Source organism: Phaethon aethereus (assembly GCF_964289735.1).
Source record: "Phaethon aethereus genome assembly, chromosome: 5".
Taxonomy (NCBI): Eukaryota; Metazoa; Chordata; class Aves; order Phaethontiformes; family Phaethontidae; genus Phaethon; species Phaethon aethereus.
The window spans coordinates 15,249,761-15,265,514 of NC_138579.1; the positions used below are offsets into that span (position 1 = coordinate 15,249,761).

Here is a 15,754-nt window from a genome sequence, read left to right on the forward strand (position 1 = left end):
AAAACATCAGTTGCAGTAACGTGTAGGATCAGAAAAATGTTGATGGGAAGGAACCTCTGGAGATTGAGCGCCTCAATTTTCTGCTTTAACTTCAAAGTTAAATCAGGTTGCTTAGGACCTTGCAGAGTCAAATTTTTAAGTTCTCCAAGGTTGCTTGGAGATGCTGTTACATCTCCATCCTGTTGCAGTGCTCAACCACCCTCATGGTGAGGAGTTTTGTTATACCTGTTTGGAATTTCCCTTGCAGCATCATGTGACTGTTGCCTGTTCACTTGCCTGAGAAGAATCTGCCTCCACCCTTTGTATAACTCCCTGTTACATAGGTGAAGGCAGTAGTGGGCTCCTTTTCTTCTCCAGACTGAACAAACCCAACTCCCTCATCATGTGTTTCATCTCATGTGTTGGCCCTTTCACTATTTTAGTGGTCTTCCTCTGGACATGCTCCAGCCTGCCAGTACCTCCTGTGCTGCATGGCCCAAAACTGTACAGTACTCTAAATGTGGCCTCACCAGTATCATGCAGACAGGAATAATTACTTCCTTTGACCTGTTTATGCTCTTACTTATGCAGCTCAAACTACAGTTCGTTTTCATTACTCTATGGGTACACTGCTGGCTTATGTTCAACTTGCTATCTGCTAGAGTATCCAAGTTCTTTTCTACAGAGCTGTTGCCTGTTCAGTCTGCAGCTGTAATAGTGTATAGGGTTTTTTCATTCCCAAATGCAGGACACTTTACAGTCTTTGTTTAACTTTATAAAGTTCCTGTTGGCCATTTCCTCCAGTTTGTTGAGGTCCCTCTGAATGGTGGGCCTGCCCTCCAACATGTTGACTGCTTTTGCCATTTTATGTTTTCTGTAAATTTGCTGAGGATGCTTTCTGTCATAGCATCCAAATCTGATGAAGTTGTTACCCAGTATTGACTGCTGAGGAATACTGCATCTAACCACTTGGCAGTTAGACTTACAATTATTGACCACAACTCTTTGAACCTCAGGTCCAAGGAATTTTTTGTTGACCTTGTTGTCCACCTATTCGGTCCACGTCTCCTCAGTTTGACAACCAGGATGCTATGCAAGATAGTGTTAAAAGCCTTGCTTAAGTCAAAGCACCTGTCATCCACTGATTCTCTCTGGTCCTCAGAGCCATTTATTTCTTCAGAAGGCAGTCAGGGTAGTTGTACACAGTTTGCCTTTAGAGGTATGTTGCCTGATCCCAGTCATCCCAGTCGCATTGATGTCCATCATGCCTGGAAATAGCTTCCCTTTAGGACTCACTCTGTTTTGTATGAGGTGAGACTGACTGCTGTCTAGTTCCCTGGATCCTCTACTCCTGCCTCCACCTTGATTTTCTGTTGAGTTTTGTTTGTTTGTTTGTTTGTTTGTTTGTTTGTTTGAAGTTACCTGTTTCCTGTCATAGGCAATCACCACAACTTTTCAAAGATGATAGCCAGCAGCCTTCCAGTGACATCAGCTAGCTTTCTCAGTACCTTGGATGTTTCCTATCTGGTCCTACCTACTGGTGTAGGTCCAGCTTACCTAAATAGCCTTTCAACTTGATAGCTCATCTCCCTCAAGCTTTGTTGTGAGATGCAGAAGCCTGATAGCAGACATCACTGGTAAAGACCATGCCCAGGATGTTGGGTACCTTGAGGACATCTGTACCTTTCACCACTAGGTTGCTTCATGATTTAGCAGCTGAATTGCATATGGTATTTTTATTTTATTTTGAAATGGAATACTTAATTTTCTATTAATTTTGAATTATTATTTTAGTGCCAATCACAAATACTAATTCAGCTGATGTCCGCGGTGCAGCTGATGAGGTAAAATAACCTGTTTTTATATAGCATGGATAGTTGTGAATAAATATTATGGATACCAAAGTAATGAATTTGCAAGTAATCTGAATGATTTTTATTTTTGTTCCCTCTAAGATTTCTAGTTTCTAATTACCCTGAGGAAATAATGTGTAGCTACATTTAAACATTGCTTCAGATTGCACTGTATGGTTGTCTTACATTCAGGCCATGCAAATAATGCTTGAATGTATATATGTGCCAGAAAGAACTCCTCATCCTCTTCTCTTTTTTTTTTGAGTGACTAATAAGAGAAGATTGTGCCCGTTCATCATTATGGTCTTTTGTTTCTTAGTAATTGGTGACAGTGTGCTTGTTAATCTGTTTTAGCTGGAAGATGGGGAAGAAGAGCAGAGTGAAAACTCAGAAGTCAGGTACAGGAGCCACGGCGACAGTATCTCCAAAGGAAATGTTGAATCTAATTAGTGAATTATTACAAAGTAAGTTTTGGTTTTATGCCTCTCTGGGAAAAGGGATGGTGTGCAGACCACTCCAAAATGTTCTCTTGCTGAAGCCTGCGAATTCTAATAATTTTTTGTAAGTGGCCAAGCTTGCCATTATAGCCTGCTTACGATAGTATACTATGTATCTCATAGTATCTATCTCTGTTAATATATACCATTATTGACTTGTTTAAATGGTATGTATCGGACATACCATATTTCTGGTAGCTTTTGGCTTTCCATCTCAGCACAAGCATAAATACTGGGCAAGATTAGATAAAAAAAATTACTCTAGATAACTTGACATTGAAGCTTTGTCAAAAACGTTTCTCTTGTAAACCTCAGGAATTGCTCTGTTTCTATTTGTCATTTGAACACTATTTTGAACTGATATCAGAGTAGAGGAATTCACTGTGGAAAGCAGCAACAACTCAGTTCAACTGCACTGATATTTTTGTCCCTTAAATAAAATTTGTTGTTGTTTGGAAACTTTTTGTACTGCTTAGTTCATGTGTATAGACCAAAGGTTGTTTCACTTGTTGAGGAACTTGCAAGTCATCCATTATTCCTAGTAAATGTGAAAAGCAGAGCATAATTTCATATGATGATACTAAAATACTGTTCACTCTTTCTACTGTCACTAGTAACTGTGCTGAGCTACACTTTTTGTTGAAACACAAGTGCAAATTTTCATATCCTGCACACATCTAAATGTTGCCTTAGAAAAATTCGAATTTTTCTTTGGTATTGCTCACAAAGAGGAGACAAGGAGTTGTCAGAGCAGTTGGATGCTTGTGCTACAATTGGCCTCTGCTTTGCTACCAAAAATAAAATGTAGATCTAATTTTCTAAGCAAAGACAAGTATCGGCTGTTCTTTTTGTCAAGCTTCCATATTTTATTCAAAGCAAAGATTTTTCAGATGAGTTGAGCCAGGTAATCTTCAGCTGTCCACTTGGATTTATGCGGCTTAGATCAAGAAATCCCGACACTGGCATTTAGAATATTGACAGAGACGTTGTAGATATAATCTAAAGCTAAAGCTTGGCTAAGTGTTCCTTTGCTTGTCCTTCCAGTACACATGCATCTATGAAAACAGTATTGACTAGGCAGGCCAAATGTATGTACCAGCAAATTTCTCAATTACCTAAGGTAAGGTCTATGCTATTACCATCTGCTTTCATTACTGCAAGAATGATGGCAAGGAGGCTAATGTAAACAGGGTGTTTTGCTTGGGTTATTGAAAACAGAGACTTTTGTTTGTTTTTCTTATCTGAGAGACTATCTACTTAATGGTCTGGTGGTTTACCTTTTTCTTTCTAGCTTTTTAAACTTTCGATATCTCTTAAATCTGAAAGAATATTAAAAATAAAATAACTTGAGGCAAGTTATCCTGTGAAAATTTTAAAAATATCTATTAATTACATGTCAAAGAAAGGAATGTTTATAGCAATGGAGATTATAGTGTTTACCAAGTAAACGTTTGAAGGGCAAGTAATACTAGGGTTCAGTTAAAGCTGCTATGAAACCATGACTTTTTCTCTGATGTTAAAATAGAGAGAGATATATACTTTATTAAAGAAAACATTTTCATTTGGCGTTTTTATTTCCAGAATGCAGCAGTCCTACCCCAGGTCCTGGTAAGGAATGGGAAGAATACGTACAGATTCGTTCACTTGTTGAGAAAATTCGCAAAAAGCAAAAAGGTAAATGTGAAAGAATGTAAGATAAGGGTGGCTCAGAGTAATGATGTACTTAAAGAATTTTCTGTTGGCAGCTAAAAGGAATATTTTGTGGTCTTATTATATAAATATTTTTATAATATTATTAGTATATTGTTATAAAATATTAAATATAATGATAATATATTGTTTATACTATATAAAATATTAGTATGTTAACTACAGATTTGATTGGTTCCGGGGCTTGAAATGTATTATCGGGGGGGGAATATTCCAAATACACTTTCAATGAACACTTTCCAATGCTACTTTCTTAAAATCCTTTTTATCTAAAGATGTATTTATCACCAGTGCTTAATAAAAATGTCTTTGGATGTAAGCAACTTTCTGATGACGTTTTATCACTCATAAATGAGTGACATTTGGCCTGAGCATTTCAGGGGCATTTGGACACTTAACGTGATCTGACCCTAGAGTTTGAGTTGAAGAGAACACAGGGGCAGAGAGGTACGAAAGGAGCTGGCTAAGTGTAGCCAGGAACTGTAATGCATAGGTTCAAATCAGATGACATTAAGGGGCAAAGCTGAGGAAATGAATGAGGCTTGTGATTCACCAGTGGACCACATGCCTGTTGGAGAAGCAAAGTGTAAAAATTTGGACGAGCTCTGTGATGTCAGGAGGATGATCAGTCCTTAATTATTTTAGTGGATCCATATTGTACAGGAAAAAGCTAACTGCCTTTTATATGAGAAAAGGAGCTTGAGATCTGCTTATCATCATTTCCAGTGCTGAATTAATGAAATTGCAGCTTGCCTCTCAAATTCCTCCTTGCATCTGTATTAACATGCTGTGGTGATTGTATCTATCCTCAATATTAAGCTAAGAAATATTTTTGCTTTGCTTATTTAAAAGGGAAAAGAGGGAGGAGAGCTTCACATTTCATCACAGCTCAGTTTAGGTGGTTGTGTTTTTAAGATGACTGGTAAGCCAATTTGACAGAATATTTAAGTTGATGAAAATTGTGTGTGACACTTGTATTCTGCTGAGTAACACTTAAAGACCAGTTCTCTCTCAGCTATTTCAAAGTAGAACTGCTGTGGGATAGCAGATAGCTTTTTACATGTGCTTTTTATTGAACTTCTTTATCTTTCTAGATCCTCTTATTTCTGCATTTGTTTTTTAATAAATTGTGTATGTAGGTTTGTCTGTTGTCTTTGATGGAAAAAGAGATGACTATTTCCCTGAATTGATAAAGTGGGCAACTGAAAATGGAGCATCCACAGAGGGTTTTGAAATAGCTAACTTTCAAGAGGAGGGCTTTGGTTTGAAAGCAACAAGAGAGATAAAGGTGAGAATGAACATTTGACTTACATTCCAAACACGATTTTCTAATCTAACTGCAGAGTTCTGAAACGCTCACCCTTTCCCCTTTTCACTGATTATGAAACTGCTGTTCTGAAATGCCCTCAACTCTGCTTACTTAAGAAATAAAACTATTGATAAAATTAGGTCTTATTTTTTATGACTATTAGATAGTACCATGAATTTTTACTCAGTCTTTTTTCCTTTTCCTCTTTGTTTCCTATACTACTTACCTACTCACCAGGGTATTCTACCCCATTGATGTATCCCGCTCTTCCATGTTTTCTAACTATTTAGTCTCTTCTCCTCTTCTTTTATGTCCCTTCTTTTAAAGCACTGGTCTCTTTGCCTCAGAAAGATGTATTTGCAATACTTATTTTCCAGTGAAAATGAAAAAAAAAACCCAAACCCAAAATTACCTGACAATTGTAAAGAATATCTTTTGATCATCAGGTAAGGAGTATAGACACACACAGTTAGCTAACTGTTAAAAGGTAAGCATTTAAGATTGCCTCTTTCTATTCCCATTTTACAGATGGGAAACAGCTTTGAAGAACAATCAACTGCTGTAGAAGAATATTAGAAAAGGAAGATATTATATTCATTTTAGGACTTTAGTAGCACATAGTTAATAAGGCTTAGCACTACTGGTAGATACAAATCCTGAACAGTTCTTCTAAAATAAGAATGGGTAATGTGAAAAAACCTGTACTGGGAGAAAATATTTGATCATGTAACTAATACCAATATAATGTATCTGGTTGCCTTGAGGTTGTGTGGGCAATCTACATGTTGGCAGTTCCAAACTGAAGGACTCTATTTTGTAAGCTAAGTGTCATTGTTTTAAGCTTTATGTAATGCAGATTGGAACGTCTGGTTAGCACAATATGAAACACAGCATGTTTGTTTAATTTGCAGTGGAAGAGAAGGAAGAATTTTGATTCAGAAGAATTTTAATTTTAAAAAAAACCCTGTAATTTAAAGACGATACAAATATGAGACACATGGCTTATAGAAATGCTAACTGACCCTCTATGCACTTTTTCCTTTCTGTAGGCTGAAGAGTTGTTTCTGTGGGTTCCTAGAAAACTGTTGATGACAGTTGAGTCAGCTAAAAATTCAGTATTAGGTAAGAGTTTAAGGAAGCTCTTAAGCAAGAAGTTGACACGTATGGGATAATTCAATAAGACTTTCTTTTTTTTTTAGCTGATCTCCTTTATTACAGGACTTGCTTATCATGCCAACCATCACGTTTGGAATACCTAAAAACTTGAAGTTTCAGTGGAAACAATTTAATTTTCCTCCTTGTTTCTGGCTGAGTGCACTAGATATGTTCCAGAAGTGTGTGTGTTATTTTGAACACATATCTTGTAGCTTGTATAACACTTGGAGATAAAGTGTTCTGAAGTACTGCGAGTGTTATTCTAGCTTCTTCATGTTTTCTGTCATCTAGTTGTACATGAGGCGCTTACTGTGTCAAATAACTTGCAGCATAATGTGATGTGGGCAGCTAAATATTTTTGAAACCTGACAAAGCTTTTATATTTTGTTGAAAATTTTCACATGTTGTGTCATGATGTTCATTTGAAGTAAATCTAGGATGATATTTCCCATGGACAACTAATTTAGTGCCTCACTTTTCTGGGTTATTTCAGGATCCCTCTATTCTCAAGATCGAATTCTTCAAGCCATGGGCAATATAACATTGGCATTCCATCTTCTTTGTGAGCGAGCCAACTCCAACTCCTTCTGGCTGCCCTACATCCAGACACTCCCCAGTGAATATGACACACCTCTCTATTTTGAAGAAGAAGAAGTGCAGTATCTTCAGTCAACTCAGGCTATACATGATGTTTTTAGCCAATATAAAAATACAGCTCGACAGTATGCCTATTTCTACAAAGTTATTCAGGTAAGCATCTTAAATGTAGTATATAGTGTATGTTGTTCTCATGATGATTATTGAGGAAGGTGTGAAAACAGTGATGCTAAATAATAGAGCAAGTGTACTGCTCTTAAAGGTTTGAATCATTAAAGCAATTTCCTGCTGGTTTTTGAACTGCTGTTAAAATTTCAGTTCAGTATGCTTATGAATATCTAAGAATGTATTTAGATCATTGAGAGCAGTGATTACTGCCCTTTGTTTGGCATTGGGTGGGGCTTCATCTGGAATACTGTTCAGTTTTTGGCCCACCAGTACAAGTGGCGTGTTGACAAACTGGCATGAGATCAGAGGAGGGCTATTAAGATATCATTTGCCTCAGCCCTTTATCCATACAAGGAGACACTGAGGGAGCTGGATTTGTTTATTCTGGGGAAAAGGGGATAAGGAATGTTCCAGTTATTGTTTTCAACTTGCTACTGGTAGCCAGACTCCAGAAGTTTGCTTGTGGGAAGCTGGGCTAGATGACTTGCAGAGATCTAGAACCTATTCCTCTATGACTCTTTGAAAAATGTATGCAGTTTGCAGTAAATAAATTAAAATTATAATTGTTAATTGACATAGAATAAAACCATTGCATATGTTGTATTTCCAATGACAATGGATTAACTGTTGTTTTCTATTCTATTTAATGTAATTATTTTGATTGCTTTCAAATATGAAGATAAAGCCATCTGGTAACAATTTGAGTATGGGAAGGCTTGAGATGAGTGAACTTTTCATGATGTTCTGAAGTAATGATTTAAGTCGAGTTTCTAAGATAGAACGAACTGTTACTCTGATGTCTAGACATAATCGATGTTTTAAGTGAACGGTGATGTGTTGTTGTCAAGGTAGTGCTCAATGTCCAAATATCCAAAGCTTTTTGTGGCACAATCTGTGTAAAAAGCATATGACACTATGTACTGAATTTTCACAATTGCATGATCTAGAGACATTTTTTTGGCCATAGGAGAGGTCAGAAGACATAAAGCAATTCTATTCTCCTTTAATGTTATCAGAGTTCCAAAGCTTCTCTAACTGTTTTAAGTCAACAAAAGTTAAAATTATTTTGTTTAGCTGTTTAGTGTTTTAAGAACTTCATATGTTTCAAACACAGTGTTAATTTACCACGTGTTGTGGGGCAGGCACCTAAACACATCACACAGCCTACTCTCCCCGTGTGGCAGGATGGGGGAGAGAATCAGGAAAAAAAGTAAAATTTGTGGCTTGAGCAGAAGGATACGTTTTGAAAACTAAAGTCATTGAAAATAGTGGGTGAAAACCAAATAAGATGCACTTCATTTTGAGGCAAGGAGTAGGATGGGAACAGGGGCTTTAATATCAAGAGGGAACAAAATTCTTCCTTCCAGGTGCCACAATTCAGGAAATGATAGTTTAGCTAACTCTATTCTCTTGGCATGTGCTATTCTAGGCTGCCTAGATGTCCACACATGACCTTCCAGCTTTTCACTTGTTTTCTCAAAGTATTCTGCCTGAGCAAACAGAACTAAGTTTTATTTCTTTAGAATATCTTCTTACCCCTAAAGACTTCTGCTGTTTTTAAAGACTTATTAGCAGAATATAGTGTAACATTATCCAATTCTTCCAGCTGCTATTCATGTTCTTGAAAGTACTTGATCAAATAGCTAAACTATCACTATGACTAGTTCCATCATTTTCATTAACTAATCCTGCACTAGTAGTAGCATGTGAGAAGTTATACGATCACAACATTAATTAAAAAAACCCTGAAATAGTTTTACAGAGAAATGATATCTGGAATGACACCCTGGATTTTGACTGCCATGTGTCCAGTATTTCAGAACTGCTTCTAAGTGATTGATGATTATGTGTAAAGTGATGCAAGCACAACTCAAGAGTGTATATAAAATGCAGTGGTGTAACATCAGTTGAAGCACGAGATATCTATTACATGAAAAGCGGCTTAAATGTTTGACAAAACATTTTTTTTATTTATGAAAGTTTCATGTGGCACATAATCCGTTTACGGATGGCAAGTACACACTATTTCTCTTATTGTCTCTTAAAGCTAATGAAAGATCATTTGTATAGCATTTAAGCTACTGTGGTCAAGTAATGTCTCACTAAAAATAATTTATATTCTGCATCACAGTCCATGCTGTTAACTGTTAAGAGTAAGAAAAACTACAGTTTGAGCAAAGAAAATAATGTATGTGAGAGAACTTTAGGGGCAGACTGTCTTTAGAACCTCAATGATGGTGATGTGCTGTACATGGTAACAATAGCCTTTAATACCCTGCACTGTTACATTTTCTGGTTTACATTTGCAATTCTATGGAAGCTGGTATGGCAGCTCATGGAGGAAGACTTCTCAGTCTGATATTGTTCAGACTGATTCAGTTTGGTTTGATCTGCGGCAATGCGAAACCTTTGTGGAAATAGCATTTGTATAAATGGTGGTCTTCTCTGAGCTTTATATTAGTATACCCAAGAAAGTGTTTAGTACTGTACTGTTGCCTTTTGTGTGAATTGTGAAAATAGAGGTTCTGGTCACTTGTGGTCAGAAATCTAGACCAGATTGATTTTTGTTATTCTTCTGACAAATGCTTTTAATGGTTGTTTTATGCTCTTGTATAACATAACTGTTGTTTCATGTTGAGCGTGAGCATGAAGGTAGATCACGTAGGAATCATTTTCTTTATTTACTTGTTCTTTGAAGAATGAGTGGTAATAAATATTAGGTAAATTTTAGGTGTGTTCTTGTTGTTTGGTGCTGTGCTTCAGCACTGCCATGTAACCACAATTTCAGCTGAATGGTCTGGTTTTTTTAGTATTTGGTAAATGTCACATTAGGAAGATAAATAATTTCAGCTGGCTCCAGAAGTGCCAAGTGAATGTACTAGGTACCTATTATTAATATTTTTGATGAAAACTCATGGGAAAGTTTTAAAACTTTTTGATTTCTGTTTTTGCTCTCAAAAATAAGACCTTGTAATTTATGAAACGGTGGAGAGAAAAAGTTCATTTAAAAAAAAAAAGCCTCTCTTTTTCCCTAAAACAAAGTACCATTTTTCATTATTCAAAAAAGCTGATGTGAGTTTTAATATCATCTTGCATGCACTCATATCGTTTTATGAGCAAAGTTGACCCACAAAATACTAGTGCTAAGGCTAATGTTTTTAGAAATTCATGGGCATATGGAAAAGGGAAGAAGAGGTGGGGAGAGAAAAATTCATCATATAAATGAAAAAAAGCAAAGCAAAACCACTTCCCTGTGAAAGGCAGTATACCCTGCAAGCTTTATGAAAGTGAAAATTAGGTTTTTGTATACCGTCATTTCATTCAGTACTACTACTGCTTTAGCATAAGCATTTTAATGAAGGCTGGCCTATGTGACTAGGATTTTACTACTGCTTTAGATATGCAGGCTAATTTTTTTTTTTATTTACAGATACATTTTTGTAATCCAGAAATCTTATAACTATGTTTACTGTCTTGATAGCTAAGGAAAAAGGAAAACAGGTAGCATCTTGATAGGTGTTTTGTTGATCTTTGAAGACACTAAAAAAGGGGATCTTTTGTGCAAGCAAAATATTTTAATTCCTTTGGAGCATTTTTAGTCTGCAAAATGTTGCTAATGGCCAAGGGAATAAAAGGGTATTAAAAATTATTAAAATAATTTGGCTTCTGATAGGTGTGCGGTTTTAAACAGTTTGACAAGTGCTGCTCTGTTTTATTTCCCTAGTTTCTCCATGAGGGTGGCTTTCTCAGAAGGTTGCAGTTCTAACTCTTTCTCCAAGTGCTTAGTCTGGATACACATGAAGAATGGGCAGATTTATGCATTTCGCAGCTGTTGCAAGCTAAACTGTAGTCTGGTTTGATAAGCAGAAACAGGTGGGATGTCAGTAGACAAAAATAAACCCTTGAGCATGTTAGCCAGGCTCTATAAACCATACTGACACCTTTCTAAACATATGTAATTTGATAACTAAAAAACAGTTAAAAGTTCTTACAGATGTACTTTAAAGGCATATTTGGCCTCTGCATTGCTATCAAAATACAGTGAACTGTCAAAAAAGCATTTTCATCGCAACTGACTTGTAGTTTGCAAGATGTTTTTGTAGTTTGTTCCAAAGAGAAGTTTTGTAAACGGCAGGTTTTTCTTTTCCACTGGAAAGTATGCGTGTGATTTCCATTAACATTTATGGGCATTGCATGCCTACTGAAGGGTAAACAGAGCCCACATATTTATGGCTTAATGTTAAAAAATTTTTTGTACACTGAAGTGTGATATAATAAGCACAAGAGGGAGCCATATAGTTTACAGACATTCACAGTGAGATTATATTCCTAAAGCAAACACAATCAGGTTTGAACCTTTTTTAAAAGAATGTGCAGTGGTCTTTGTGTTTGACTTTCAGTTGTGTCTGGGTGCCTGTTTGTAGTCTACTGCAGAGAAGCTTCTGTAAATCAAAACAAGGCATCAAGAGAAGGAGTGCTTTTAGAGAAGGTGGAAGTGCCCGAATATTTACATTTTGCACACTGGGTCTGACGCAGTGTTGTATCTTCTACCCAGGTAAAGTAAAGGCTGTCATTAGCTTTCTTACTGAAAGACAATTTTATGACAATTTGAGTGAACTTATTTTAAAATCCATCAAGTGGTAGGTCTGAAACTAGCAGAGCCCATCAGCTAGCCATAGCTTTTGCCATAGTAGCCAGCTGTATGCATTCAGTGGCACTCTAGGTGTAAGTAGTAGCTGTATGTAGCTGTCTCTCATGTGCTGGAAAAAAGATCAGTTCTGCAGAACTGTCCAGGATGGCAATTTGGCATTGATTTAGGCAGTGTTTTTAGCCTGTAGTCTCTGGACCACTAGGAGACTGCAGATTTTTCTGAAGGGCACCAGCAAGATAACAAAACAAAACAAAACCAAAAACAACACAAAAAAACCTCAAACAAAACACCAATATGGGTGACATTGTAGTGGGAGTCTGCTGTAGGCTACCTGATCAGGAGGAAGAAAAGAGTAGATGAGGCCTTCTACAGACAGCTAGCAATAGCCTAACATTTGCAGGCCCTGGCCCTCATGGGGGACTTCAACCACCCCAATACCTGTTAAAGGGACAACAGGGAAGGGTATAAGCAGTCCAGGAGGTTCGTGGAGATCATCGATGACAACATCCTGAACCAGGCAATAGAGGAGCCAATGAAGAAAGGTGCTACTTGCATTCATGGACCTCATACTTACAAACAAGGAAAGGTTTGTTGGGGGTGTGAAGGTCAAAGACAGCCTTGGCTGCAGTGACCATGAGATGGTGGAATTCAGGATCCCAAGAGGAAAGGAGCAGAGCAAAAAGCAAGCTCACAATGCTGGACTTCAGGAGAGCAGTACTGGCCTCTTCACAGATCTGCTTGGAAGAGTCTCATGGCATAAGGCTCTGGAGGGAAGAGGGACCCAGGAAAGAAAACACGGTTAATATTCAAGCATCACCTCCTCCAACTTCAAGAGCAGTCCATCCCAATGAGCAGGAAGTCAGGCAAAAATACCAGGAGGCCTGCATGGATGAACAAGGAACTCCTGACAAAACTCAAACACAAAAAGGAAGCATACAGAACGTGGAAGCAGGGACAGGTAACCTGGGAGGAATACAGAGACACTGTCCAATCATCCAGGGATCAGATTAGGAAAGCTAAAGCCCAACAGGAATTGAACCTGGCAAGGGATGTCAAGGGCTTCTATAAGCACATAGGTGAGAAAAGGAAAACTAGGGAAAATGTGAGCCTGCTGCTGAATGAAGCAGGGTACCTAGTGTCACAGAACATGGAGAAAGCTGAGGTACTGAATGCTGCCTTTGCCTCAGTCTTTACTAGCAAGACTGGCCTTCAGGAATCCCAGCCGCCAGAAGGAAAGGCTGGAGCAAGGAAGACGTACCCTTGGTGGAAAAGGATCAGGACAGAGAATACTCAAGCAAACCAGACATGCACAAGTCCATGGGCCCTGATGAGATGCACCCACAAGTGCTGAGGGAGCTGGCTGATGTTATTGTGAGGTGACTCAGTGATCTTTAAATGATCATGACAACTGTGAGAGGTGCCTGAGGACTGGAAGAAAGCAAATGCTATTCCTAACTTTAGGAAGCAGAGGAAGGAGGACCCAGTGAACTACAAGCCTGTCAGCCTCACTTCAATCCCTGGGAAGGTACCATCCAGTGGGACCTTGACAGGCTAGAGAAATGGGCTGACAGTTGATGAAGTTCAACAAGAAATGCAAAGTCCTGCACCTGGAGTGGAATAATCCCATGAATATGTTGAGGGCCAAGTTGAACACGAACCAGCAATGTGCCCTTGCGTCAAAAAGGGCTGTTGGCATCCTGGGCTGCATTAGGAGAAGTGTTGCCAGCAGGTCGAGGGAGGAACTTTTCCCTGTTACTCAGCACTGGTAAGGCCACACCCAGAGTACTATGTCCAGTTGTGGGCTCCCCAGTACAAGAGAAATCAGTAAGTAAGAATTTTAGAATTAAATCAAATGGAGAAAGCAGTTACCTGTTTAAGTAACATTTTAGCAAGTAAATGTAATTTTCTCTGACTTGGTTTTATGTTTCTTTGCTAAGTTAATGAGCAAATACTTGCAAATGCTTTCGTTGCCTCTGTCAAGCTACTGTTAGTCAAGAAGGCAGAAGCTGCTCCATGAATCACACCTTTTTTTTTTTTCTTTCTTTCTTTTTTTAAATAGAATCTATTTAGTAGAAGTAATTAATACTTTTAGATAGTATCTGTAGTCTGGTTTGTATCCAATGCTCCACAGGAACACTCTCATACCAGTTTTCTGACTAGTGTGTATTGACATCTGGACAGTGCTTGTGAAAGTGTTATTGTAGTCCCATTGTGAATACAAACCTTGCAGTAATCTATTCAAAGATGTTTTGATCTCTTTGTTTGCAGTGTTGGACAGAGAATTTAATTTCCTGGAGGCTATAATCCCTTTTGATCAGATACTAAATTTAATTTATTATTCATATAAAATTTGACTAATTGATTTAACGTGAATGAAATTCTAAAATCCAGTTGTTAGCTGTTGGGCACTGGAATATCATTTTAGTTAGGACGTTTTAACACATTAGGTTCTAGATCTCAAAATTATCGCATCTTTAAAATCTGGTTTCACATTTGACTTTTCAATATTGGGTGTATTAGGTGAGATTTCACATCTCTAGCATAATTTTGACACCAATTTTTGAAGTTGTGATGATACTTTCAATATGACTTATGCTGCTCTTATGTTCTTTTTCTGTACTGTTTCTAATCCGTCCTATTCCGATAAACATATGATTTTCAAGGTCAGTGTGAAGTAGAACGTCTGGTCTCTCTCTGTATTTGGCTTTAAGATACCATTTAACTTTCATGTGCTAAATAAAGTTTTGAGTTGAATGCAGACAAGTATATTGCCTTTTAAAACACTCTAAACTAGTCACATGCTTGGAAGTTGTATATTGTTTTTAAGTTGATAGAGAATATCTTAATGCTTCTGAAGAGTTCAACTAACATGCAGTCAAAAGCAAATGTATTTGGAAGCAGAATACCGTTTTGATCATGTACCAGGTAGGTCCTTAGGGTTCTCAGTTTTCCCCCCTATTTGATTTGTACTCATTGGCATGCCAGTCAAATAGCTTTTTTCAGAAGTGATGTCAGTGACACTGTAAAAAATTGGTGGAACAAAGATGGCACAGTTGTAAGCCCTGTAAAATCTTTCCCTTTTGTTTACTTGTCTACTATACATGTTAGCTTAAGGAGAGATTGAAAATTCCATTGAATGGAGAGTTACAAAGGTAAATAGCGTTGCTATTTAGATTTGCTTTGTCTGAATTTCAACACCTGAGTTCTGCTTGATCAATAATAAATCAATAGGCACTTAATAATGGAATATATTTATGCTTTTCTGTGTTTTTCTTCTCTGTGAGGGCCAAAATATTGTATTCATCTGTTTTGCTGGCAGCAAACTGAAGATTGACTGTATGCTTGTATGTACCACTTAGTGTATCTACCGTAAGGTGGTTTAGACTTCGCAAACATGTGCCAAATTCCTTATTTTTGTGTCACTTCTGGTATATCCCACCCCCGGCTATGATGACAATAACGGAAGATCCTGGGGTTTTGTTGGGCTGTTCCTGTGGCTGCCCCTCTCCATCGCAGAAGCAGCTACAAGGCTTTGCTGGGTTGCATCTGTCCGTCTCAAATGAAGAGCTCAAGTCCTTGTGTGGGTAGAAGGTCTGCTGCCTTCTTCCCTCATTCCTTCCTTGCCTTCCACAGGAACACAGCGACAGCTCTGGGCTTTGAGCCAGCCGGACGCCGGAGGAGGTGTTTGGCTGTTCGGGCAGCGTTTGCTCCTCAAACAGCTGTTCCCTATCTCCTCCAAGGAGAAGGTGGCAGGCCATATGGAGGCATCCTGTGGTCCAGATTCAGCCGATGGGCGCCAGTTGGACCGTGCTGGCCTAAATGAAACACAGGCACG

At 38.0% G+C, this 15,754-nt stretch overlaps 1 protein-coding gene across 1 annotated transcript in view; it reads left to right on the forward strand.

The window, feature by feature from the left end:
• Positions 1-2,193: 2,193 nt before the first annotated feature.
• Positions 2,194-15,754, forward strand: part of SETD3 (SET domain containing 3, actin N3(tau)-histidine methyltransferase) — a gene marked incomplete at its 5' end in the record, with an annotated part of 35,155 nt that continues 21,594 nt past the window's right edge. Inside the window, 5 exons of the mRNA XM_082000316.1 lie at positions 2,194-2,296; positions 3,911-4,003; positions 5,179-5,327; positions 6,398-6,470; positions 6,997-7,253. Coding sequence (XP_081856442.1) covers positions 2,194-2,296; positions 3,911-4,003; positions 5,179-5,327; positions 6,398-6,470; positions 6,997-7,253 — 675 coding nt within the window. The remainder of the gene's footprint in view (positions 2,297-3,910; positions 4,004-5,178; positions 5,328-6,397; positions 6,471-6,996; positions 7,254-15,754) is intronic.